The 27,216-nt window shown below is 44.5% G+C and overlaps 2 protein-coding genes across 4 annotated transcripts in view; one reads left to right on the top strand and one right to left on the bottom strand.

Annotated features, from left to right (window-relative positions):
• The window catches only part of CTSH (cathepsin H), a 20,870-nt gene extending 11,455 nt beyond the window's left edge, over positions 1 to 9,415 (top strand). The window contains exons 8-12 of the mRNA XM_010843219.1: positions 1,163 to 1,244; positions 2,673 to 2,741; positions 6,444 to 6,550; positions 8,151 to 8,276; positions 8,991 to 9,415. Of these exons, the coding sequence (XP_010841521.1) occupies positions 1,163 to 1,244; positions 2,673 to 2,741; positions 6,444 to 6,550; positions 8,151 to 8,276; positions 8,991 to 9,066 (460 nt within the window). The 3' untranslated portion in view covers positions 9,067 to 9,415. The remainder of the gene's footprint in view (positions 1 to 1,162; positions 1,245 to 2,672; positions 2,742 to 6,443; positions 6,551 to 8,150; positions 8,277 to 8,990) is intronic.
• Positions 9,416 to 16,333: 6,918 nt separating this feature from the next.
• MORF4L1 (mortality factor 4 like 1) overlaps positions 16,334 to 27,216 on the bottom strand; it is an 18,117-nt gene continuing 7,234 nt past the window's right edge. The window contains exons 4-13 of one of the 3 annotated variants that reach the window (XM_010843218.1): positions 25,230 to 25,346; positions 23,848 to 23,934; positions 23,411 to 23,491; positions 21,847 to 21,872; positions 21,323 to 21,411; positions 20,289 to 20,390; positions 19,213 to 19,301; positions 18,563 to 18,735; positions 18,200 to 18,284; positions 16,334 to 17,077 (exon numbers count right to left, since the gene is read on the bottom strand). In XM_010843218.1, coding sequence (XP_010841520.1) covers positions 16,993 to 17,077; positions 18,200 to 18,284; positions 18,563 to 18,735; positions 19,213 to 19,301; positions 20,289 to 20,390; positions 21,323 to 21,411; positions 21,847 to 21,872; positions 23,411 to 23,491; positions 23,848 to 23,934; positions 25,230 to 25,346 — 934 coding nt within the window. In that variant the 3' untranslated portion in view covers positions 16,334 to 16,992. The remainder of the gene's footprint in view (positions 17,078 to 18,199; positions 18,285 to 18,562; positions 18,736 to 19,212; positions 19,302 to 20,288; positions 20,391 to 21,322; positions 21,412 to 21,846; positions 21,873 to 23,410; positions 23,492 to 23,847; positions 23,935 to 25,229; positions 25,347 to 27,216) is intronic. The other 2 variants (XM_010843216.1, XM_010843217.1) reach the window with 2 other exon arrangements.

The following is a 27,216-nucleotide window of genomic DNA, read 5'->3' as shown; positions in this document are numbered from 1 at the left end:
CTTTATTTATTTATTGAGGTCTAGTTTAACTACAGTGTTGTGTTAATTACTGCCATACAGCAAAGTGACTCAATTATACACATCATTGTTGTTCAGTCGGTAAGTCGTGTGTGACTCTTTGCAACCGCATAGTAATACACATATTAAAAAGCAGAGACATCACTTTGCTGACAAAGGTCCGTATAGCCAAAGCTATGGTTTTTCCAGTAGTCATGTACCAATGTGAGAGTTGGACCATAAAGAAGGCTTAGCACCAAGAATTGATGCCTTTGAACTGTGGTGCTGGGGAAGCCTCTTGAGAGTCCCTTGGACAGGAAGGAGATCAAAGCAGTCAATCCTAAAGGAAATCAACCCAAAATACTCATTGGAAGGACTGATGCTAAAGCTGAAACTCCAATACTCTGGCCACCTGATGCGAAGAGCTGATTCATTGGAAAAAACACTGATGCTGGAAAAAACGGCAGGAGGAGAAGAGGGCAGCAGAGGATGAGATGGTTAGATAGCATCGACTCGATGGACGTGAGTTTGAACAAACTCCGAGAAACAGTGAAGGACAGGGAAGCCTAGCGTGCTGCCGTCCATGGGGTCACAGAGAGTCAAATATGACTTAGCGACTGAACAGCAACAGTTATATACACATACATACGTTCTTTTCCATTATGGTTTTATCACAGGATATTGAATATACAGTAGGACCTTGTTGTTTATCCATTCTAGATAGACCAGTTTGCATCTGCTAACCCCAAACTCCCAGTCTGTCTGCCTACCTCCTGGCCTATTCTTCAAACGGGTTGTTAGGGATTGACTCACAGTTCCCAGTGTCTCCAGCCCTCATCTCCTCCTCACATGCAGTGCTCTAAGACCTTTCCTGAGCACACAGGTATAAAGCCAGGCCTCTCGTGCCCCCCCAGAGCAGGCTCCTAGCCTTGCCTCCCGCCCCCTCCCAGCGGCCCAGCCCTCTCCCAGGCAAGTCCTGCTTCAGCAGCAGCCAGCACAGGAGTCTCCTGCAGGGAACCACGCTCAGGCTCGTCCTGGGACTCAGGGCTGAAGTCATGGCCCCCCAGCCCCACCAGGGCAGACGTCTGGCACGCCCCAGCCTCGGCAGGCCCTGCCTCTATTGGGGCCAGTCCCAGGTGGGCACAGCTGTGTGTGCTTCTTGCAGGGGTCTCCCCAGCCAGGCCTTCGAGTACATCCGGTACAACAAGGGCATCATGGGTGAAGACACCTACCCCTACAGGGGCCAGGTAACTCGGGCAGCCTGGGCTCCGTCTTCTTGGTCTGCAGGGCGCTCCATCTCTATTCTCCCAGCCTGGGTTCTGTCTTCCTGGTCTGCAGGGTGCCACATCTCTGTTCTCCCCGCCTGGGCTCCATCTTCTTGGTCTGCAGGGCCTCCTGGGCTTCCCCCATCTTTGTTCTCCTAACCTGGGCTCCATCTTCTTAGTCTGCAGGGCCCCCATTTCTCTTCTTCTCCCAGCCTCAGGACACACCCTTCCCCTGCACCCTCTTGAGGACTCCTACTCCCTCCTGAATTCTGTGTTGTCTCTTCATGTTCACTCCTTCGCCTCCTCTGTTTGTCTGAGCCCTGGTGCTCAGCTGTCCTGGGGCCTCTTCGCCCTGTCCATGGCAGCACCGTCTCTGCTCGTGGCCTGGCCCGCACCTCCTGCCGAGGGTGCACGAGAATGCCATCTATGGGCTTCTACACTCCGTGTCCATGCAGACAGTGCTCCTGGGCCCAGGGCCTCCCCTCTCACCTCAGCCCCGCCTGTGCATGGCTGGGCACCTTGACTTTCCCCCAAACCCAGGACTCTCTTCCAGTGTTGCCCCTCCTAGAAATGGGAGGCACCACCTTTCCCGAAAACCTCTTGGCTACCTGTGTCCCTTTCTCAGGGCAGTCCCCCTGCCCAGACCCTCCCCCGCCAGAGACCTTCTTCCCTCTGCTCCTTGGTCTGTCCTATGTCCCTTCCCCCACTCAGCCCTTGGTCCCCCTTCATCCTGGATCCCTGAGGGTGGTCTGTCCTGGGGCCACTCTCCCCCAGGGGCTGCCAGAGAGGCCTCTCAGACCAAGCTCTGGGTACACTCAGTTCAGAACTCTTCAAAGGCTTCCCAGGGCCTGCAAGATAAACTCCAGACTCTCCGGCCTGCCTTCCAAGTCCCTCTGCCCGAATCTGTCTGCCCAGTCTTATCTTTGACTTCACTCTCTCCTTGGAAACCTTCCGCTCCTGCCCAGCCGCTTGCTGCTTCCTAAACTTCAGGTCCTGCATTGTCATCTTGCCTGTCTCTCCGTCTCAGAGGGGCTTGCTCTTCCCTGCACGTGTCCTGCCTCTTGTTGGTCATCTTCCCTGGACTGAGACTGGGCCTCCCTCCCCTGCCGTGCAGGCTCTTACTGGGTTCCTTTTCTCGGCAAGCCTCCTTGGACTGGGTCAGGCCCCTTCCTCGTGCTCCCACCAGGGGCTACTCGAGCCCACCTCTGCCAAAGCCAGCATGGTCTCCTCCCACTGGACTGTAACGTCCTCAGGGACAAGGATGCCTCTGATTCTCTCCTAAGTGATCCCCCTCACCCAAGTCCTGGTACCTGTAGCTTTTGCTTTGTCAATGTTATCAAATTGCACAGGGTGGCGAGGGCAGGGTAAGCATCCCCAACCTGTATCCCATGACCTTTGCCCCCTGAACAGGATGGTGACTGCAAGTACCAGCCCAGTAAGGCCATTGCTTTTGTCAAGGACGTAGCCAACATCACACTGGTGAGTACCAACCCTTCCTTGCGATGGGGAACACATTCTGATCAGGAGGCAGCCTCCACTGCCGTCGGATGGCCAAGGGGCATAGCACGGCAGCCCTTCTGGGCAGCACATCCCTTTGATTGAAAAGTTTTTGATTATCAGTGAATGTTAGTCACCGTGATGGCAGCAGGGTGTAGGACGGAAGGGATAGAGCAGGAGTCGGCAGTCAGATGCTCTGGTCCTGGCCCAAGTCTGCACAAGTCTTCATTCTTTCTTATCTTTAATTTTTGGCTGCACTGGGTCTTCACTGCTGCACTGGCTTTCTCCAGTTGCAGTGTGTGGGATTCTCATTGCAGTGGCTTCTTTTATTGCAGAGCATGGGCTTCAGTAGTTGCAGCATGTGGGCTCAGCAGTTGTGGTGCTCGGGCTTAGTTTTCGTTGCTCCATGGCACGTGGGACCATGGATTGGACTTGTATCCCCTGTGTTATTAGGCAAATTCTTAACTACTGGATGACCAAGGAAGTCCCAGTATCAAACACTTTAAATTACAGTCACTCAAAGATTACTTGTACTTTACAGTGAAATGATATACATGGATCTGTGGCTATGAGTTTGGTTCACTTTTTTTTCAAATTCACTTGTTTGGCTGCGCTGCGTCTTCATTGCTGTGCGCGGGCTTTCTCCAGTTTCAGCGACCGGGGGCTACTCTTTGTTGTGGTGCACGGGCTTCTCATTGCAGTGGCTTCTCTTGTTATGCAGCACAGGCTCTAGGTGCACCAGCTTCAGCAGTTGCAGAACACAAACTCAGTAGTTGTGGTGCATTGGGCTTAATTGCTCCATCACATGTGGTATCTTCCTGAACCAGGGATTGAACCCATGTCCCCTGCATTGGCAGGTGGATTAACCACTGGGCCACTAGGGAGTCCCACAGTAGCTTCCATCTAATCGAAGTACATGCATGCACTCGGCACTAGTGGCAAGAGCTTATGGAGTGTTCACTTCAGTTCAGTCACTCAGTCGTGTCCAACTCTGCGACCCCATGGACTACAGCGTGCCAGGCTTCCCTGTCCATCACCAACTCCTGGAGCTTGCTTAAACTCATGTCCTTCGAACCAGTGATGCCATCCAGCCATCTCATCCTCTGTTGTTCCCTTCTCCTCCTGCCCTCAATCTTTCCAAGCATCAGGGTCTTTGCCAATGAGTCAGTTCTTCACATCAGGTGGCCAAAGTATTGGAGTTTCAGCCTCAGCATCAGTCCTTCCAATGGATATTCAGAGTTGATTTCCTTTAGGATTGACTGGTTTGATCTTCTTGCAGTCCAAGGGACTCTCAAGAGTCTTCTCCAACACCACAGTTCAAAAGCATCAATTCTTCAGCAATCAGCTTTCTTTATAGTCCAACTCTCACATGCCTACATGACTACTGGAAAAACCATAGCTTTGACTAGATGGACCTTTGTCGACAAATTATGTCTCTGGTTTTCAATATGCTGTCCAAATTGGTCATAGCTTTTTTCCAAGGAGCAAGTGTCTTTTAATTTCATGGTTGTAGTCACCATCTGCAGTGACTTTGGAGTCCAAGAAAATAAAGCCTGTCACTGTTTCCGTTGTTTCCCCATCTATTTGCCATGAAGTGATGGGATCAGATGCCATGATCTTCATTTTTTGAATGTTGAGTTTTAAGCCAGCTTTTTCAGTCTCCTCTTTCACTTTCATCAAGATGCTCTTTAGTTCCTCTTTGCTTTCTGCCATAAGGAGTGTACTAACCACTTAACTTGTGTTATCTCCTTTAGACTCAAGACAACCTTAGGAGATAAGGGTCATTATTGCCTTCATTTTATAGATGAAGAAAGGTTCAGAGTGGTTAAGTAACTTGACCAGGGCTGCAGAACTAGAAGTGTAAGCTGGACTGAAACAGAGATCATGGCATTCCAGAACCTTTAATTGAGATGTTTCTGACTATGATACATTTATCTTGAGAAAACAGCTGGTTTCTCTTAGACACACTCACCAGGGGCTGACCCACTCTGGCCCATTTGAAGCCCATTAAGAGGTGGATTGGGGGTCAATCCAATCCCTTTTGCCTGGTGCCCAAGAGAAACTTGTCTGTGACACATGCAGGCCCTGAGGAGCAGGCCAGCATGGGCATCCAGCCCTCCTTGGCCATGAGAATGGCCAGCCCCATGACACCCACCACCTCTTGGTGGGCAGGCTACTCCAGGTGAGCAGGACCCCAGCATCCTCAGGGGAGGAGGGGCATGTGGTCTCACCAGCCCTGACAAGGCCTTTGCTGAGCACAAGGAAGGAAGCAGCTTGCTTTCCAGGCAGTCATTTGCCCTTTGCAGCCAGGTCTCTGCCCCTTCTCCAGGGAGAGAGGACTGAGGAAGGCTGGTGCCCTGACCTCTTCAGCCTGCCCCTCCTTCAGCAGAGCCCTGGCCTCAGCTCTTCCTTATTTCAACTCCCCAAGGTCTCTAGCCAGGGGAATGGCCTCCTCAGCTCATGGTAACCCAGTGGTTCCCAGCACAGATGCTTTAAGAAATCCTGCCTTGGACCCACCCCAGAGATGCTAACATTATTGTCTGGGGTGCAGCTTGGGCATTGGGATTTTTTTTAAAGCCCCCCAGGTAATTCTAGGGGCTTCCCAGGTGGTGCAGTGGTAAAGAATTCGCCTGCCAGTGCAGGAGACTCTGTTTCGATCCCTGGGTCAGGAAGATCCCCTGGAGGAGGAAATGGTTACCCACACCAGCATGGGTTACAGTCCATGGGGTCGCAAAGAGTCCGATACGACTGAGACTGAGCACAAGCACAGCTGGTTCCAACTGCTGCTGTCTGCCCCTAGGAAGCCCCGGACTTCCTCCCACTGCCCCACCCCGACCCCAAGCTGGCGGGGCTGAGTCCTTCTTAGGCACACAGTCCTTTGCCAGGTCTTCTTGTTTCTACCGCCATCTGAGCTTTGTCTGCTCACGGACTTCTAACCCTGGCGTTCTACCAAAAACAGCAGTGAAAGCTCCTTAGACTAGATTTGTGGGTGCAGGGGTCCTGGGGATGGGAACAGGGGAGTCCCACTCACCTCTGCACCCCTGGGAGCTCACGGGAGGGCTGTGGCATGTGGTTGTGAGTGAGAGAGTGAATGAGTCCCCACTGCACCCTGTGCTCAAACCCAAAGGGTGCAGGATTCTCTTGGAGCGAAGCAGGGAGGCCCAGCAAGGTCCAGGGAGGTCATAAAGGGAGGCAGGGTTTCAGGGAAGGGGCCATAAGCAAATAGAAAACACAAAGGATCCTGGCCATTCACTCACAAGAGGGCTGTGCTGTGCTTAATCATTGTCGTGTCTGACTCTGCAACCATATGGACTATAGCCCACCAGGCTCCTCTGTCCATGGGATTTTCCAGACAAGAGTACTGGTGTGGGTTGCCAATTCCTCCACAGGGAATCTTCCCAACTCAGATCAAACCCATGTTTCTTTCATCTCCTGCATTGGCAGGCAGGTTTTCTACCACTGCACCACCTGGCAGGGGACCCACACCAGCTCCCAGTGTCCAGGGCAGGCTCTGCTTATAAGGAAGGGCAGTTCCCCTTTGGTGGCAGCTTTTTGGTCTAAAACACCCTTCTCTTCCCTCCTCTGTGCCTGTTACCTACTTTGGAGCAAAGGACCACATTTCTCCCGTGGGGTGGGGAAGTGGCAGGGGCCAGTGTGTCCACCTGTCTGCCCCTCTGTCCACAGAACGATGAGGAGGCGATGGTAGAGGCCGTGGCCCTACACAACCCCGTGAGCTTCGCCTTCGAGGTGACTGCTGACTTTATGATGTACAGAAAGGGCATCTACTCCAGGTGAGCAGGACCCCAGCATCCTCAGGGGAGAAGGGGCATGTGGGTTCCCCATGGCCGGGCCCGGGACTCAGTCCGGGTCTGACCGTTTCTCCACCCATGCCACGTTTGCTGACCTATCACATCGCCCTGCAGCCCTGAGGGTCAGGATCCCCAGTCCCCGAGTTGAGGAGGAGGAGAGGAGTCACACAGTGGGTCCGGGGCCCCTGTTTGAGCCCAGAGCTCCCCCTCGCTCAGCCAAAGAGCCGCCTCTGGTGATAAACACCCATGGTCAAAGCTGTGAAGATATGAAACAGGGAAGGGAAACCAGCTGCTCCCAGATGCAGAATCCCGTGCTGAAGGGTCATCGAGGAGTTCTCTAGGGTGGGCTTCCTCTCATCCATTCCTCTTGCCTGTTTTACAATGAGAGTCAGTGCAGCCACTTCCGGTCGCTGCCCGCCATCTCCTCAATGGCCTCGATTGCAGTCTGGCCAGTCCTAAATGCGAGCGTGTTCCAGGACTTTCTCCTCTGCCCTCTTCTCACATATGCCTTGAACTCCACGGCCAACTGTTTGCTGAGTCTCCAAGCCCCCTTCCGCCAGCGGGCCTCTTGAGCATTAGACAGAGAGGCAAGGGCCTCCCTACCACAGGAAGCTGGACGGCCCACAGGGACCTCAGATCCTGCCTGTCTCCTCCCCCTTATCAGATGCTGCCCCATGATCACTGCTCAGAAACATGTTGTCCTCTCTCCCACTGCATCTCTCCTCACCATCGCCTCCTTACTGCTTTGTTCTTGTGCCCCCGCTAATGGTCCATCCTCCACCCACAGCCAGCCAGCTTCTGAACACCCTTCTCGCCACACCACTTCTGCACACACACACCCACTGTCCCATGTCTTAGCTTGGCTCGGGGAGCCTCTATCATCTGTCCTTCTTTCTCCAAGTTCAAATCCCATCAAAGACACCCACGTCCTCCCTGTTCCACCCTGCTCCTCTGCCCATGGAATTTCCCAGGGAAGAATACCACAGCAGGGTGTCATTTTCTACTCCACTGAGCACCCACCTTCCCAGGGAAGCCTTCCTTGTCCCTACACCCTGCCCATTCTGTTCCCACTTGGTCGGGTCCGTTTCCCTTGGGCTCTTGTCAGCCCCCTAGTTGTCACTGTATAGAACCAGCCTCTTTGCCTGCCTGCTCCCTGCCAAAGGGAGCTTCCTAGATCCAGGAGCACAGTTGGGCATGCTGCTGGTGTCCCACACCTTGCCTTCCCCAGGCCTGACACGTATCAACAGCTCAGTTACACACTGGTTGAATGATTGCATGGCCACTGCAGCTCGTCCGCTTGAACACTTCTCTTGCCCTGTGACTAAACCAACGTTAATTCACCACCTTCAGTGCCTCCCAGTCCCCACTCTGGAAAACAATGCTCTAAATCACTTGCTGGGTGTGACTGAATCATATTTTATCCTTTCATCCTTTTTTTGGCCACGTGGCATGTGGGATCTTAGGTTCCCGATCAGGGATCAAACCCACACCCCTTGCACTGGAAGCACAGCATCTCAACCACTGGACTACCAGAGAAATCCCACCCTTTCCGTATTTTCAAGCCTTTATTTTCCTTTTCCAGTACTTCCTGTCGTAAGACTCCAGATAAAGTAAACCACGCAGTGCTGGCTGTTGGGTACGGAGAAGAGAAAGGGATACCTTACTGGATCGTGAAGAATTCTTGGGGCCCTAACTGGGGAATGAAGGGGTAAGCAGCTTCTAGGTCCCATGTACTGAGAGGGAGGCCTGAGTGCCCAGGTCTGGGGGCCCCTCGGTGGGAGGGAGTGTGTGTGTCTCTTCCGCCTCAGTGTGGCTTCCGAGAAGGGGCTGCTCAACAGCCTTAGCCCAGGCCAAAAAGAGGGGAATTTGAGGATGTAACCTTCACACCCTCAAGAACCCTCCAGCAAACCCTCTCCCATCCCAGACCCCAGATTATAATGACTGTCTATCCAGGCACAGGAGGCCGTTTGGTTCAGTGGGTTCTGTGACCACCACTAGGAGACAGTCCACAACACAGGGCCCAGCTGGGACTCAGCCATGTCTGGGAGGCCCTGAGGGAGAGAAACGAAAGGAACAAGTTTACCGATGGTGGACAGCCCCTCCTTCTAGAAGGGGCTTCAGTCAGGTGGCCTGGGGACATATCTCAATGTGACTTTGTGTCTCTCTAAGTCTCAGACTTGATGTCCTCATCTGAGGAGGGGTCCCCAACATGAGGCCAACTAGGTGAGGCTGAGAAGGGGGCCCTCAGGAGATTCTGGAGAGAAGTGAAGCAGGGATAGAATAATGGGACAGAGTTCATGTGGTGGCCAAGTCAGGTTTCCTGGAGACCAGAAAACCCAGCGCTACTCTTTTGTGAATAAATGGGAGGGCCTAGCCCCTGGAGTCAGATCTTGGCCAGGCCTCAGCCCCTCCCTCTGCCCAGGTACTTCCTCATTGAGCGCGGGAAGAACATGTGCGGCCTTGCGGCCTGTGCCTCCTTCCCTATCCCCCTGGTGTGAGCCCCGGCGGCAATGACGGGTCAGTGGAGAAAGCGAGGACCAGGCAGTCGGGGGCCCAAGATCCTGCCCTGGAGGACGTGTTGGGAGACCACCCCTAACCCGTGGCCCTGCACTCTGCCTGGAAACCCAGAGAAAACTGGGAGGTGAATCCCACGGAGCAACAAGCCTGCCCACGTCTTCTGCTGCAGAGGTCACCACCAGCCGCGTGCCTTACACGTGGTTTCTCATTGATCAACCCCTTGTGGACAAGGAATATTCTTTCTTCCCAGAAGGGCTGCATTTCACATTGGGGAGAAGCTCCACTGTCTCTTCCGTGGTCTTTAATAAACCTGCAGTGGGCACCTCCTGAGCCAGGTCTGTGCTGTGGGCTGGGGTCTGGGTCTGTCTCCAGGCCATCTCCTAAGACACAGGCACCCGGGGGTGGCTGGCTCTCTGGCTGGAAGGATGGCATGCAAGGGTGCTGGTGCAGCTATCTCCCAGGTGGGGGGCCCTGGATGAAAGAGCAGGTTTGCTTGATGTTTTGAGCATGTGGGGAGGGAGGAGGAAATACACCAGGCTCTGGCAGAGAGTGACCTCAACCCACAGGATCGGTTAGGAAGCCTTACTCTCCTCGTGGCTTTCCCATGCTCAGCTTCCTGCTCCCGGCTCACCTGCCCCACCCCTTGGGATGGCCCCTATGTCTCCCTTACCAGCCCCTTCCTTCCCCTGATCCTCCTGCCACATCCACCATCCCAATGTGTGTCTGTGGAGCCTCTGGCCCCTGGGGAGCAGGGTCTGCAGCATGAGTTGGTGCTGTTTGTCCTATAGGACACACTTTCCTAACAAGAAAAGCTTTCCAGACTTCCCTGGCAGTTCAGTGATTAAGACTGCACTCCCAATGCAGAGTCGTGGGTTCAAGCCCTGGTGGGGGAACAAAGATCCCCCATGCTGCCTGGAGAGCGGAAAAAAAAAAAAGCTTTCATGTCATTTACAGCAGCTGTATTCATAATTATCCAAATGTGGAAATAACCACGTTCATCATATGACAGAAATGAAGAAAATGTGGTCTATGCATATGACGGAATGTTGTTCAGACATAAAAGGGAAGGAAATTCCGATATAGGCTATCACAGGGATAAACTCCAGAAACACTACAGTGTGTCAGTGAGAGAACACAGGTTGTGTAATTCCATCCACCTACGATGTCCAAAGCTGGTAAACCCACAGAATCAGAAGGCAGACTGGTGATTGCCAACAGCTGAGGAGGAGGATGGAGACACTGCTTATGGGTCTGGGCTTGCTTTTGGGGGCCTTGAAAATATTCTGCAGTTATCGACGGTGGTGGCTTGCACAACCCAATGAATATACTTAAATGCACTGAGTTTTATACTTTCACGGGGTGAATTTTACGGTATGTGAATTTTTTTTTTTTTTTGGCTGCACCAAGTGGAATGTGGGATCTTAGTTCCCCAACCAGGGATTAAACCAGTGCCCCTGCAGTGGAAGTGCAGAGTTCTAACCACTGGACCACCAAGGAAGTCCCTGAATTGTTTCTTCTTAAGAAAAGCCTGTCTAGGGTTGTGTGTTGTGTGGTATTTCCAAGGGAGGCGACCCATGTAGCTAGGTACTGGCTCTGCACCCAAGAAACCAGGCCCTTCAGAGATGAGAGTTCTGCACTGAGCTGAATGGGCTTATTTAATGAGGAACAGTGAAGGCATTCCACGTAAAGGGCAGAAGATGTCAAGAGCTCAGGAGAGGCAGAGAGCATGGCGGGGCAGCTCTGTGTGGAGGCCGTATGTGGCAGGGAGTCGAGTCTGCGAAGTAAGAGGAGGGAAACACCACACCAGTGAATCTGGAAAACCCAGAGAGTGACAGGCTCCTGTACGCCCTCCTGTACCCCTATGAGTCCCTGAGGTTTTACTGGAAGGATACTTATGTTCACCCACGCCCCCTCCCCAGGACCATGTGACCTAGGCCTGTGGATGACACGCTTCACCCTCCCAGCCATGGTGACTGGTCCAGGGATCAGCACAGGGCTCAAGATGGGTCAGTCAGAAGCAGTGAACGTGGGATTTTGTGGGAAGCATCAGAAAGGCTCTTCTGGGTGATCACTTTGTAACATATAAAAATATTACAGCAGCCTGCTGTACATCTGGAACTAACACAGTGTTAGTCTAATACAGGTCAGTTATACTTTAAGTTAAAAACCAAGAGGGTTTAGAAATGGATTCTTCCCTAGAGCCGCCAGAATGAATGCAGCCTGCTGAAAACTGATTTTAGTTTCAGTGAGAGTGACCTCCCAAACTGTCAATAATGAATGTGTGTGTGGCGCCTTAAGCCAAAAAAGGGGGCAGGGCAGAGTGGGGCATCTTCCCTGGGTGACCAAGTTACTAAGACATAGCTTACAGCCTCCTGTTTGACCACTCTGCTGAAATGTGAAAATGCCAAAATTGAAAATGAAGCCAAAATAGAGGAAAGCAGGGTCAAGAGATGAAATATTCCAGAGAACACAGTTTAAGCATCTGGATCAATGCCTAAAGCCTTTCCACAGAGTTCTCAGTTACATAAGCCAATGAACTCTGAGCTACTTCTGAGTTACAACTATCATTTCCAACTAAAACCACCCTGATGAATGCAGTAGGCTATGTTCAGACAAATATAGCTGTGTGTACTCAAGACCTAGAAACGGCAAGACACGTGAACTGTGGAACACCAGGGCCCACGCTTGCCACCATCAACATTAAGTAAACAAGGCCTCTCCCTCCAAGAACAGGCCTGTTGATGAGAGATAACTCAGGTGGCATTTGTAGGAGCCAGTGTCACATCTGGCTCTTAGTGCTCAGAAGAGGGTTATCTCCGCTCATATTCCCAAGCGTGCAAGTCAGGTCTAGGAGCTACATTCACAAGCCCACAGGCTTCCAACCAAGTCATCTTTTCGCCTCTCTGAAGACAGCCAAGAACCACCCCGCCAGTTCTCACGTGCAACTGTTGTGAAGGTTCCACCTGTGCAGATCACCTCATGATTATTAAGCACCCGCTGCAGGCCAGGCTCCGTGCTGGGGCTTCAGTCACCCAACTCCACTCAGTTCCTCCCTCCTTGGCAGACAAGCCTTTCGTAAACTCTCCTCCAACTACCCCACGGAGTGGCCCTTTTCTCATGCAGGGATGCTGGCTGGTATTAATACAAGGGGGTATCTGAAGGGTAGCACCATCTACTTTCTATGATTCTTGGTATATATATTTTTAACATATTAAAGTAACTATTCTAACATCAAGTGATAGAGAATTTGAGTCTAAGCTAGAGACAGAGAACGGATGTTCACTATTACAGGAGAAACCCTTGGCTATGACTATGTGAGATTAAGAGCAGCAAGCTATTCCAGGTGGGGAAAGGGGTTTACTGTGTGAGCTTTAGCAGAGACTGTGAGGTTCAGCAAAGACTGCCTCTCTCTGGATTCCAGGGGGCAGGGTGGACCAGTCTGCACAGGAAACCAGAGGATGAAATTGGGGACAGCCATGGGGGTAGTCTGGGATGGCCCTGAGGCACATGGCAGGAAAGACCCTGAAGGGGACACCACCCCGCCCCCTGCAGAAAGGCAGAGAGACCCTGGTGGCTGGCCCAGATTAGAATCAAAAGGTTCAAGGGAACAGCTGACAGAAGCCTGCAAGGATCCTGGCAGATGTCCTGCTCCAGGGAAGGCAGGCTGAACAAGGGACAGCCAAGAGGAGCAGTTCCAGGGCCGAGTGGGGTGGCCCCACAGCCCTATGCATGTGTCCCGAGAGCGCAGGCAGGCCAACGGACTTTCGTCAGCAACACTGTGATCACCACAATTAGTGTGGTGTCCCAGTCCAGCTTGGGAAAAACTGACCTTTGGAATTCTCTTGACATTTAGGGAATGGGTGATCAAAGAGGAAGGCATTGATGTAAGATTCATCACTTATGGACATAAAGGCCTGAGCATCACTGGAAAAGTAAAGATGAAAGAGCATGTCCCAAGCTAGTGACACAGGTCCTACCAGGAACCTCTGGGGTCCCAGACCAACACGCCCATAGGGGCATCTTTGTGTCTCCAGCTCTGGCACCAGGAAAGGTAGGATGATCTGGTCCCTGAATAAGAGCACAGCACAGTCTCCTACCCATGCACATGGTGGAAAGCATGTGGTCTTTCCTGTGTATGCTCACAAAAGGGGTGGGACGGGGTGGGGACATCAATGCCACCCTAATGCCACCATTGCCAGACCCATAGGACGACAAGCTCAGATCAGAGCTACGGTTCTGCCCATGGTTAACTACATGCTAGAGAACATCAGATAAAGGACACACCAAGCCCTCAGGTTTGTCTAACCTCCATCACTCCCAGACCCAACACCCTGAGGCCCACCTCCACCCCAACCCCTCCCAGAGGCAGGAGACATCCCCCCAGGCTCAGCTGCCCTCCAGTCTCCCCCAAGACTGCATGACAAAGCACATCCATCTCTTCTTCTGAGACCATCCACCCATCTTTCATTTCTTCTTCCTCATTTTCAATTCCTACTTTTCTATTTATTCTCAACATTTAAGTGTTGCAACATGAATAAAGCAATACTTAAGACTATTTCAGTTTGGTTTTTTTGCACCTTTCCCAAACCAGATTCTCCTGAGGGTGCTGGGACCAGCCCAGCCATCTGACAACTGGCTTATCGAGACCACAGGACGGCAGGGCCCCTCGGGGCTCATCTGTCCCCTCGGCCCTGGCCCCAGTGAAACAAGTCGTGTCTGTCTGTACACAAGAAAAGATACAGGAGGACCTGCACCACATGGCTAACAGCATTTAACTTGGAATGGTTGTGAAGAAGAATCAAAACTGTCAATCTGGTCGACTTTCCTTCAGCAAGGCACATACATCTTTGTAACTAAAGTCCTGGGGCTGTTAATTGCATCCCTCTCCAATTCCGGTGTTGAGCTAAGAAATAAGCAAAGGCATTGTAGGGACTAAGATACAGTATCTGCTTTATTGCCAGACCTCACAGCCAAGGGGGCACTTTACCCACCTGCCTTCCCCCTAGGCTGCACTACAAACGCAGGGGTGCGGGAGGTCAGGGCGCACAGTGGACTTCCGAGCTACCTGAGCATGATGGAGGGGTTTAAGAGAGGGCCAGAGCCAGCTGGAATAATGACCTTCTTGCCACTTTGGACAAATCAAGACAAACATGAAAGACATGATCATGTGTCACAGGAGACTGAGGGGTGAGGGAGGCACAGCTCTTCTGCCCAAAACTGCCCAAGTGGGTCATACCAGTTGGCAACACCTCTTACGTTCTATGGATAAAGAAGCTTCCCCTTAGAATTGAATTTAAGGAGTTGTGTTTTTTCCCCAAAGCTGTTTAGGAAGTCTACATGACCTGTGTATCTGTCGCCCTCCTGTGAGCCCCCTGAAGAGGTCCTGCTCCCCTCTCCTTATTCTGAGGGTTTGCCAGAGAAAGAGAGAAGGGAGGCTCCCCAATACTCTTCATTGCACATGAGCCATTTAAAACCCTCTTGAGTTCAACCAATTAGCTTAATATTTGGCTCCTAGATCAGTGTGAACTTGACCTGGCCTACCTTTTTCAAAACAGTGCCCTATTTCTGGACAGAGAATACTGTTAACCCTCTCCACCTGCTGCCCCCTCCAATAAATTAGTGTATAATGAAATCTCTAGTCCAGCTTTTCTCACACAGGATCTTGCACTGAGACTTAAAAATGCAATTATTTTTACTTTCAAATGATTCAGAGAAATAAAAGTGATTTTCTGTGGAGAGTGCATGTGTGCACAAAAATGTGACAAAGACACAAGAGGTAAATCTGAGAGGTGAAGAGCACACAAGGAAGTACTCATCTACTACTCTGGGACCTTTCTTGTGGGATTGAATTTGAAGAAGTTGCTAAAACTTTGAAGACGGATGTGTGAACCCCACGCTGAGCCTGCTGGCAGAGAACCTCACCAATCCCCTGGACAATGAAGTCTCCGACGAGTAAAAGAACACGTGAGGTTACTGTGCAAGTGACAGTTGAAAGCTCCCATGCAGAGGCATTCTGGACACCCACACACACCTCTAACCTGCAGAGGTGACAGGAAAACCTCAAACCAGCAAAGGTGCCAACCTTCTAAGGTTTCCTGACTCACCAGGGGACGCTGAGGGTGAGCGCCGAGAGGTTCCATGCAGATGGGGCGGCGCAGGGAACCTCGAGGTGTCTGTGCTGACAGTGGTGCTTCCAGGCTGACGAGGTGGCCTTGTCAGCAGTGGGGGAACCTCTGCAATTCAGCCTCCAGTCTCAGCCTGTTCTTCCTTTGAGCAAAGTCACATCTGCTGAGCCATCTTTTTGCCAAGCCACAAAGAGGGAAAAAGATCCCAGAGCTGACTGATTCTGTCCCAGGACAACCAGGGTAAAATGAGAGCTATTCTTCATCAAGGAGAGCATGGCAGCCCTCTCCAGTGTTTCTGTATGGAGAATCCATGGACAGAGGAGTTTGGCAGGCTACAGTCCATGAGGTCACAGAGTCAAACATGCCTGATCAACTTAGTACAGCATGCTCCTTCATCACAATGACAACTCACCTGTCAACAGTACATAACCACTATCTGGTATGTTGTGTTAACCTCATTTCTCAGACAAAAACAGACTAAGCCTCAGTGAGTGACGGTCACACAGCTGGGGAAGAACAAAAACAGCTCTGAGCCTAGCTCTCTGCTTAAGCCCAGCTTCTGGCCAGTAGATTCTATGGTTTGTAACCATTCCCAAGAATACCTGGGCACTGGGGCAGGATGGACTGTACAGGGGAACAGAAAGGAAATCATGGGATGCTCCTAGAAGCAGAGATGAGACTTCAAGAACTTCCACAGAACAAAGGTGAGGGAGGTCAAGGAAACTCACGTCAAACCCTCTCAAGGAGGTCTGTATTTAAGTTGGGGGAAGGAGCTCAAATTTTAGGCACTGTGAATAATGTTGGTAAACACCTCAAACAATTAGCAAAAGGCTAGCTGTCACACAGCTAAAAACTCCCTCAATGCTCAAAATTTACATTCCATGAAAAGTAGAGAAATAGTCATACAAACTTCTGACTTTTCAGCCAGAATTCAAGACAGCAGACAACCAAAGCTGCTCTGGCGGATGAAGGTAGATACTGAAGACAGATCAGGAAGCCAAACTTCGCATCCCACAGAAAACAAGACAATCACTCACCTCAAAGAAAAATCACTGTCTGAACACAAGAAGACACACACAATACCCAAAGGTTCTGTAATGCATCCACACAAGTACACTGCTCCTTGAAATTTAAAGAAAAATTTATTGAAGATCTGAAAAACAATTTCTAAAAGATTAACTTTTCCAGAAAACTGTAGCTACACAATGCATTGCGTCTATCATGTTAAAACGTGCATTAGACACAAATACAAAAACCATGAAACAAGCCACCGTTCTTCAACAATCTGAGCAAAGATAAAATGCCTAAGGAACAACATGGATGGATGACTCGCAAAGGATGGGCTCTTTACTTTAAGCACCATAAAAAAAAGGGGGGGAGCACAAATGTATGAGTGTTCAGTTATATACATTGAATTGAACCTTTGGCACTAGTAATCAGAGCATTCTGTCATATAGCATTAACACATATTATAAAAGTGCGTAGTGTCAAAGGAATAGAAACCACCAGCGTTCAAAAGCAGCTTTGTCAACTAAGCAATAAAACACTCTACAGTATGTCTCTCTGTTGTCCATCACTGAATACACTGGTAGCAACTTTGAAATGAAAAAAAGGAAAGAAAAAAGGAGCTGTAACTCCTTTTATTTTCTCTGTTTAAAATCAAACAGAAAACAAACATCAATTTTGTTATACACGAACATTTCCAAAGTACATTGTTTGTACAAGAGGACTAAGAAACAAAAAGGTGTTTACAGAGATCAAACATGGGTGGGTACACGCGCCTCACACAGCTTTCCGATGGTACTCAGGGGGAGCCACTTCATAATCACTGGCACTAAACAAAGTTGCAGAGTTCTTTGCCAGGTACCTAAAAATGAAATGTTATTCATTACAAGTATGAAGAAGAATTGTATTTTGATCCTAATCTCTTATCAATTACATACAGAAGCCACACAAAGCACTTTAAAATACATATCACAACCATTTAATTAACTCAAATAGGGTTACATACCAGACAACAATGCATAAAAAAGATGGAAGTCTAGAGTTACTCCCCTTATTTCAAAGAAGCAAAAAACAGGAGTCACTAGAATACCAACCTGAGTGCTTGGACCACCCTTAACAGGTGCCATTACCCTGAAAGAGTTAACAGCTAGGGTGTCTTCTTTAGCTCTTTGAAATCCATCATATTACAGATTCAGAAGTTGACAAGTAAATCTCAACTTGAAAGTAACACCATAAAAATCAAAGGGCCCTAAAATGTCAAGTAGTAGAGCACTTTTATTTCATAAAGAAATTGGAGGGAGAGAATATTCATCACTGGTAGAAGACTATAAAAGCTAGTTAATTTCCAAGTTCACACTGATTTTAAAATTAATATACAATACATGGCGCCATTTTAAGAAAATTAAAATACAGAACTATATATAAAGTAAAAACAGAAAACTCTTCTCCCAATACTATGTCCAAGAAATAACTCACTGTTAAGTATGATACATATTTTTCCAAATCTTTTCCAAAGACTGAAAATGTTTCTCTACAAAAAAGAGTACTCATACCAACCTCTATTGCAATCTAATTTTTTTAAATTGACACACCTTGGACATCTTTCTTGATCAGTATATGTAAACCTACCTTATCCATGAATAGCAATTTAATAAACATGCTTGGAGATCTTTGTGCATATAAAGTATTTCTATAGGACAAGTTCCCAGAAGCCTAACTGCCGATCATTTAAAATGTTTATATATATTACCAAAGTGCCCTCCAGCAAACTGTAAAAATCAGGATTGCACTTTCCATTTTCCCAAAAATATAAGCCATCCCTAGTTCATCCCCAAAATAACGAGACATTTTAAATACGCTAAACATATATTCTGTTTTACTTTAGTTCTATTATAGTATCTACAGTGCTAATCTATCAAGAGTAATTTGCAGTACACTAAATAAATTCATGTTTTTAATTTCAAGCATTAATTTTTAGACTTACTTTAGGAAATCGTGAAGATAATTCAGTAATAAAGCAAGACTCTTCTCATCCAGAGGTGTATAGGCCAACATTGCTCCAATTCGTACTATTTAAAAAGAATGAAGTCAAAGTTACATCCAAGGTAGCATTATGAGAATATACTTTAATTATGTAAGCAAATGCAACCATCACTAATTTCCTTAAGGCATATGATTTTAGAAACTGACTTTAGATTTTAATATATATGAAATAGAAGTTCAAATTCGAATTAAACAGTCTTTTAGAATGTTATTTTACGTTACCTCTTAATATAAATCAGGAAAGACAAAAATATCAAAGGCCCCAGGCGAAAAAGTAAAACTATTTTCTAAAAGGGATCATTACCAAACAGTCTCAGGAGATGTGGCGCCCCGTACACCTGGGACATGGGTGCATCAGGGTGGTCCGCAAGGATCTCAGCGTACTGCGGCCTCTCAAATTTGTAGAGCAGTTGAGTGCCCAGCATCACATTGAAGTACTCCTTTATCCCAGCCACAACCTCATTGACTGCATACTCCCTGACAAGGGAACAAAAGTATCTACCTTCAGAGCAAGTCACTGAATGAATTGAGAGATGAAGACTCAGTCACCCAACATGAGGGTAAGAAATTAAATGCTAAACCAATGACAATGAACCTCTGCTAAACAGAGAGATTTAATAAGAGGTAAGAAATCAATTCAAAAAAACAAACTACTGGTGAGCACACTACAACACACAGGTAGGGATGGATTTTAGTTTTCACATTTACAAACAGTTGTATTTTAAATGGTTATACACATAGTTACATAGATTAGCTTTTTCAATGTCACCTGGAACATTTACTGACTTGGCCCTTTAATAAATGTTTACCAGCTAAACCTTATCTGTAACCAATGAAATTCTATTTTGCTAGTTTCTGATGGTATTGTTTTAAAGTACATATTTCAGATAATTTATTCAGAAATAATGTTTAAAATGTCTTTGGTATACTTCAAAGATGTATGTATTTTCTTACTTATTATCTGTGTTTCCTCGAGATTTCTTGTAATTTGCATAATCCTCTAGAATAGAATCCACGTTCTTCTTGGCAGGAAGATAGAAGAGCTTTGAAAACAAAAATACACTTGAATACTAACATTCTTTTTCAAAGAAAAAGTACACTGGAAAAGTTTTAATGCAATGAAAGATCACCTAATAGTATTACCAAAAAGAAAAGGGCACTGTTCAGCACTTAAAACATGGATCATGTGGCTGAGGAACTAAAAATTTAATTCAACAGCCAAATGTAGCTAGTGGCTGCCACAATGGACAGATAAACTCTCACTACATGTGGAGTACACCTGCACATAAATTCACCTCTGACGTGTTATCAAGTCACTACGCATCATTCTGCCTGTAACACTTAGCTTAATACACTCTTTATCTTCACATCAAGGTTGGGACCCAGTGTCCCATTAAACATAAAAACTAAAACACAAAAAGCTGCCAAACACAGTAAGTGGGAGAAGGGAGCTAAACCTAGCCATTTAGCTTCAGAGACAGATCAAGACTCAAAGTCCACATATTGCACAGCCTATGACTGATGCCCATCCCACACAGTCCCCATTTCTCCCCTACCCCTGTTTTTCTATTTTAAGAAATTGATTCTTCTGTCCTAGGAGCTTGATCAGCTTCAGGTTCCTTTGGAAATCACAAATATCTGCAGGAAGTAGTGTGTGCTTCCTATTTCTACTTTCCATTAGCAGCACTGTATGTAATGATGTCCCACTTTCAATGATATTAAACAAGAAATAATATGGTTCTTTTTTTTAATCAATTTTCAGAACGATGTATTCGTGTCCTAGCCACTGCCAACAGTTATCTAAACCTTTGTAAAACTAACTGTAAATGCATGGTCTTTTGTACAGGTACCTTGCTTATTCCTCTCCCAGTCCTTTCTGATAATAAAAGTGCTCAGTCTAGTCCCTGAATTAAAATTCCCATCAGTCATACCTTCGATGTCCAAGTCTACAGCCTTTTCCTTTAGAAAAAAAATTTTACACTAGCAAGACCATTATCATATAGATTACAATCTATGTAACACCAAGTTACCTGTTTTTGCCGGGTAATTAAGTCCCAGTCATCGACAAGCCATGGCTTCAGTTCTTCGGGAATCTTGACTTTTACTTCAACCCTGCTCATGAATGTCTCTTCCTAAACAAAAAGGAATAGTTTCTAAAAGCTTTTCTGAACTTTTACAGGCCCTTGGGATAAATTCTTACTCAAACAGACAGATGGAACTGTGACTTGGAAATAGTGAAATGAATTAAGATCATACAGCTAACTCCTGGGAGAAAAAAATCTTGATTGTCTACTTCATGTGAAGGCTTTTTATTTTAAAGCAAATTTCCCTTCTTCTATAAATGACCTCTCCAACTTGATGCATTTTAACTTAGTATTTTCAAAACTTATTAATTTCAAATAACCACATCTTCAATGATGAAGCCCAAACACGACTATCTTAAAGTTACATCTTTAATGTATAAGATTAAATATATCTTCTAATCTATCAGTAACCGCCTAAAAGTGTCTAATTTTCAGAACATACTGGTGTTTTAATCTCAGCTTCAGAAATGTAAACGGTCAGTTACACTTTTAAAACCTCTTTTCAAATTCATAACTCTGGAGATTATAAATATAATAAATTATAGACATTTAATTCACTTATGTAAAAATCCTAAACTATTATACCCACACACATACACGTGTAACTGATAGGCTTTCTTGGCATTTTTCTGTGGATTTATTAAATCAGTAAATCAATTTAATGTGACCTAGTAAGTCAATTCAATCTTAATACCAAAGAACTATTTAGTCTTGTACAACAACACAGGGCTTAAAACAAACATGTGATGAGTTAGGGATAAAACCTGAAGGAATACATCTAGTGCAACACGTGAAATAAAGATGTATACAAATATATCCTTTATCTAAAAAAGAATATTTTCACTTCAGTAATTAAAGCATGCTATATAGCAATGCTTCTGAGAGAGTCAATAGTTCTATGATTATTTTATCCGTACTGTAACAGGACAGACTAAAAATTCTAACATGCTATTATTAACATAAACTTAAGAAAGACTCACATTTTCAACAGTAGGATCTACTCGAGCCCTTTTCTTGCGAGGAGGCTGAGGTGTCTCGCTGGTGCTGCCACCATCTCCATTTCCAGGTGCTGTAAAAATTTGGGGGTAAGGAAGGGAGATTGTTAGCTTAATGAGTAACTCTTTACTCCCTGACCCGTCCATTATATAGATTACTTAAATCTACATTGAAGAATCATATTCCTACCAAAAATATACCTCTCATTAACAGCTCAACCAAACATCTAGTACAAAGCAATATTTAATATTACCATCTATTTCTAAAATATAGTTATCTCAGGGTCAGTCATTAAAGAAAACAAAAACAATAAATGCTTATGTTTCTCTACAGTAGAAAGGATGTCAGTTCTCTATGGCTATGTACCTAATTCTGTAACACTGCTGTGACTCATGAGACCATCAACATATGCTTACTCTAAAACTTCGTAACTTAAAATTTAACAATGAATTCAAAATGCAAATGTTATAAACACAAATTAATTAATTCAAACAGTTAATATACTTACTCTTCTGTTTGTTCTTTTTTGTCTTCCTGAAAGGAAAAAAGAAAAAAGCTAATTATCACTATCGTCTCTGGTTTAAATTCCCTTCTACTAGACTGAGTCCACAGAGAAATACTGCCTTGATGGTAAGATCAGGGATCTTTGCCTGATCTTATTTCCTGCATATTCTTATTTACTACTCAAGACTCATGGACTTTTTTACTGATAGTTGGCTCAATCCACATCTCCCTCTAGACAGCAGAAAAATCAAAACCATATCATGAGATCTTCTCCCAGGGTTTTATTATTTATGTCTATTAATAAGTTTATAGCATGTAAATTATATTAAAAAGAACCTGCTTCATAAAACTATTAGATCAACAAACACAAAAAAGCTCCAAAGATTAAAATATTTTCCCCAATTACTTTGGAACCAGCATAATTTGACATTAGACTTATGTTTCACACTCTCACTGGTCAAATTGTTTCACTTTATTTCTTCTCGAAACTACATTCCTTTCTTTACAACACTAAACACTCTGCTCATCCACAGAACAAAGCCTGTGTCTAGACTATTATGTCTAACAGTAATTTATCTCATGGCTATTTATATATGCACCGACAGTAAATTACTAATCCTGACATAATATCTAATTATTTCTGGAGCACAAGGAAAAAAGTTTATAAAGCCATGATTATAGATTATGCCTGGAGGGACCATCATATTACATCTGAATGTGTTTGCTTTTCTACTTTTAGTATTTATGAATGTTAATTACCTGTGTTTACTCTAAGTTTTCCAAAGATCCAGATCATGGAAATATGTTACCACTTATTAACAAATAAAGCTATGAATCAATCTCAAATAGTAATCCTGGCCAAACCAATCAATTATCTTAACCAAATCAAATATCTTACCAAATCCATTAATCCTTGCCTAATTATCTTCTTACCCCCAAAAATAAAACTGCAAACATTTCAAAATGCATAGTTATCTTCAATACTATCTTTAATTTTTAGGTAGTAAAGTCACACTAGTTAAGGTCTAAAAGCAATAGAATCTAATCTCAAGGAAAAAGATACTTAAAAAGCAAATCTACCCCTCAAATCTCAAAACTTGTACCTTGAGAATCCAATGCTAATGCTTGTAAAAGAAAAACACATTATGTGCACACATGTTTGTTCTAACTTGAATGATTGTAAGGGACTTCCCTGGTGGTTCAGTTGTTAAGACTCAGCACTTCAACTGTACAGGGCAAGAGTTTGATACCTGGTCAGGGAACTAAGATCCCACATGCCACCCAGTACGGCCAAAAAAGTAAAGATTAAACAAAGGAGGGGTTGGGTATGTACTTAACGCCACCCAACTGTACACTTAAAAATGAGTTAAGTGGCAAAAAAAAAATTGCTAAGGAAAATTAAGGAATCAATATGTAATCAGTATGTAGTTTCAATAACCCAACGCCAATGAAGTTCTCATTGGCATTTTTCAAATCACAACAATGTTCCAGTTTCCACTTTCAACAAATTCTAAGTGTATCAAGCTTGAATTTCACAGTGTATAAAATTAAAACAAAGAGCTTCTTACACGTCAAGATTTTTCTGCTGCAGCCCAGCAGTTTTCTTTCCAGGGGCAGCCCCTCGCATCTTCCCCTCTGCATACTGCTCCCTTCAAAAATAATTTCAATGATATATCATCATAAAATATTTATATAGAATTGATAGCTTGATTCCATTTTGAAATTTATATTCAAATTGAAGTTCCAAGGCTATACATATTCTGGTACAAAATTTTTATTAAGTTGGACAAAGAGATAACACATTTACAAAAATCAATTTAAGAAAGGAAGAGTAAAAAGGCTACAAAAGGCCTCTCTGATCACTTGAGATCAAAATCGTAACAGCAGCTGACAGATATCAAGAATCATTTTAAAAGCAGGCAGCCAACATGATTTCTGCTGTGGATTCCATTTCCATAAATTAACTTACAGGCATTTCTCCTATTCATGTTGCAAACAAACTTACTGATTGGCTTTCTGAAGTTCCCTCTGTTTCTGTAAATTGGTATCCACATACTTGAGTACTCTGCTTTCTGGAACCCATTCATCCCAACTGAAAAAGAGAAAAGTTAAAATATCATTCAAAAATATTTCATTAGTATTCAGACTCTGTTCTACAATTTTTTCTTTTAAATCCAAGAGGCAAGAGTTTGGACTTCTCTAAACTAAGGTGATGAACTGGCATTACAAATCCATTCTCAACTAGATTGAAAGTCTAGAGAAAATCTGTACTATAAAATGGTAATATAAACATTCTCAGAAGCAATACCCCAAATCCAAAGTGCCAGAGTCTAAAAGATTATCCAAATCGTTTGTTTAAAATGGCATAAGAGTACAGCATATAACAGCACATAACCTAAGAGCCCCTAAGTAATTATCCTTGCAGAATAAAGGCACCTGAAAAACTTAAAAAAAAAAAAAAAAAAAAAAAAGGACAGGAATCCATAATGACTTCTTAAAGAACTAAAACCAGCTGATTATCTCCGATACAAAATTTCAGAACTCACTGTGCCGTAGTTTCACCTGTATAATGGGATAAACATTATCTATCTCACAGGACTGTTAAGAGAATTAAATAATAGATATAAAAAAAACACTTGAGAGTTTTGATGCATAGAAGATAAACACTCAAGCTCCGTGAGAAACATAATAGGAGGTCTACAAAACTCAATACCACCTACATCAACTCACTTAAGACTAAAGTGTTACAATGGTTATCACTCATTCACAAATGAATTTACCAATTTCCAAGGCAAAATATTCTTGGCTTTCTAAACATCAAAAGGTAGAACCAACCACTCTCTTAAAAATATCTAGTTGGCACTCAGAAAAGTTTCAAAACAAGATTTCAAAAAAAACCTATTCTGCTAAATAAAGCATTCTGGCACTCAGAAAAGTTTCAAAACAAGATTTCAAAAAAAAATTATTTTGATATGAAACTGACTTATATTGTGTTAATTACTATACAGCAAACTGATTCTATAATAGATTATACACACACACTCCTTTCATAATCTTTTCCATTATGGTTTATCATGAGATATTGAATATAGTTAGTTCCCTGTGCTATACAGTAGGATCTTGTTCAAAACAAGACTTCTGATGTGGCTTTTTTCCCCAAAGAGAAAAAGAATATTTCCTAGGCAGTGCTGAACTTTTTGTGCAAAGTTTTTTTTCCTCCTGCTGATGGAGCTCCTTTAGTGACACAATTAGACTGTATCCTCAAAGTCTTTTATTTAATGACTTCCCACCTTTGACCTCTTATATAAGGTAGCCAAAAGAATAATAAATAATAAAAAGCAACCCTCAACATGATTTCCTAGAGAAAACTTTAAAACATGCATTTACCTAGAGGTCAGGAAGGGGTGGTGTACTGAGGGAGCTCCTTCAGGAACAGGAAAAAGGGCTACAATATCCTCACGTGTCTTCAAAGTTTTTTCAGAGCGCCTGGGCCTCACAGCACTTCTGATACAGACAGCATAGTACAAAGTAATCTCAGTAACTAGGTGTAGAATTCTGCTTATGCTTTATTAAGATTTATTTACAAATGGAATATTTAAATGTCTGTGTCAACAAATAGAGTATCTACTGTGCTTTTGAAGAAGTATATATTTACTGAAGTTTAAGAAAGTTCCAATTTGGAGATTGGGCTTCCAGTGTAGTCTTTTCTAAAAGTATGGTATCTTATAAACCATTTGCAAAATGAGGATCTTATTCCTACTGCTACTTATATCTGTTCCAATTCTCTCTAAAGGGAATTAGCAAACTTTTATTTACTAGAAAGTTCCATATGAGAACCTTGAAAATTCCTTTCCTCTCATAAAAAATGCATCTAAATAAGGACATTGATCTAAAAACAAAGTTTCTTTTAAATGCCAGGCGCTGAAAACAGTTGCTAACCCACAGGAAAATGAAATGATGTCTTTTGCTCTGAGGAACATCACTACTGGGGTAGTATCTGAAGGCCAAACATCCAGAAATTTTTCCATGCAGCTCAAACAAAAGAATTTCAGAACTTTCTAAAGGTAGCTTGTCATTAATTCCCAAAGTCACAATGATCTATGGCATTAACTTACACAGCACTAAATAAAAAACATTCTGTACAAATTTAAAGGCCCCTCTAAATAATTATTAACGATCAATATTACAAATTACATATATTTATCTACATAACAAGACAACTACAAAAAACACATCCTCTACAAAGATACAAAAAACTATGCAGCCTATCATTTATTTGTGTTACTAGATACTGTAACAAAGGAAAAAACATTTTCAGGCAATACTATCAAAAAATACAAACTTTTTATGTATTTCTACAATTTAAGTTGGAAATGTCACTTAAAACCCAGTCTTGAAGTTATACACATCTACATGGAATTTAACAGAAAATACTATACATGAAAGCACAAAAGTTGTGTTCACAGCTATTAAGATGTAATCCTAAATTATTTTAAAGTGTACCTGGAGATGGGGCACAGACCTAGTCCATGAATCTGCTATCTGTTTTTCTTTTATTTCCTTTAGTTCCCATTCATGATATGCATAAATATTTGCTTTCCTATACAGAATTAAGATTTTCATGATATCTAATACACTCTCAACTTTACCAGAGTATTTTTATATAAAACCTAAGTGTAATGAAAGACACTGCTGCTAAGTCACTTCAGTCGTGTCCGACTCTGTGCGACCCCATAGACGGCAGCCCACCAGGCTCCCCCGTCCCTGGGATTCTCCAGGCAAGAACACTGGAGTGGATTGCCATTTCCTTCTCCAATGCATGAAAGTGAAAAGTGAAAGTGAAGTCGCTCAGTCGTGTCTGACTCCTAGTGACCCCATGGACTGCAGCCTACCAGGCTCCTCCATCCATAGGATTTTCCAGGCAAAGAGTACTGGAGTGGGGTGCCACTGCCTTCTCCAAATGAAAGACACAGTTTCAACATTTTTTTTAAAGGGGAAGGGAAAGCTGTAAAATGGAGTTCCAGAAGATAAACGTTCCTGGATATTTCAATTTAGTATTAATCCTGAAATCCCATTTAAAATCAGAGACAAGTTTACTTCTGTTAAGACCAAAGGGATTCAAAGCTCACAGGGTCACTTTGAGTTACTATATTACTGTCATTACTAGGAATATTTTAATTATTAACTGGAAGAAAAAGCAACTTATTGAATGTGCTTCTACACATTTCAGATTTCCACTTTTCTACAATTATACTAATGGAAGAAACTGATACTATTTCTTAGCTAGAACTATCTTGTGAAAAAATCTTCTAATAAAACTAACTCACTGGCTAAGGGACTGTGTGAAAGACCACAGAAACAGATCAGTAAATGT

The sequence above is a fragment of the Bison bison genome, unplaced genomic scaffold (assembly GCF_000754665.1).
Source record: "Bison bison bison isolate TAMUID 2011002044 unplaced genomic scaffold, Bison_UMD1.0 scf7180017864181, whole genome shotgun sequence".
NCBI lineage: Eukaryota > Metazoa > Chordata > Mammalia > Artiodactyla > Bovidae > Bison > Bison bison.
This window is presented reverse-complemented; position numbering and strand designations above follow the sequence as displayed.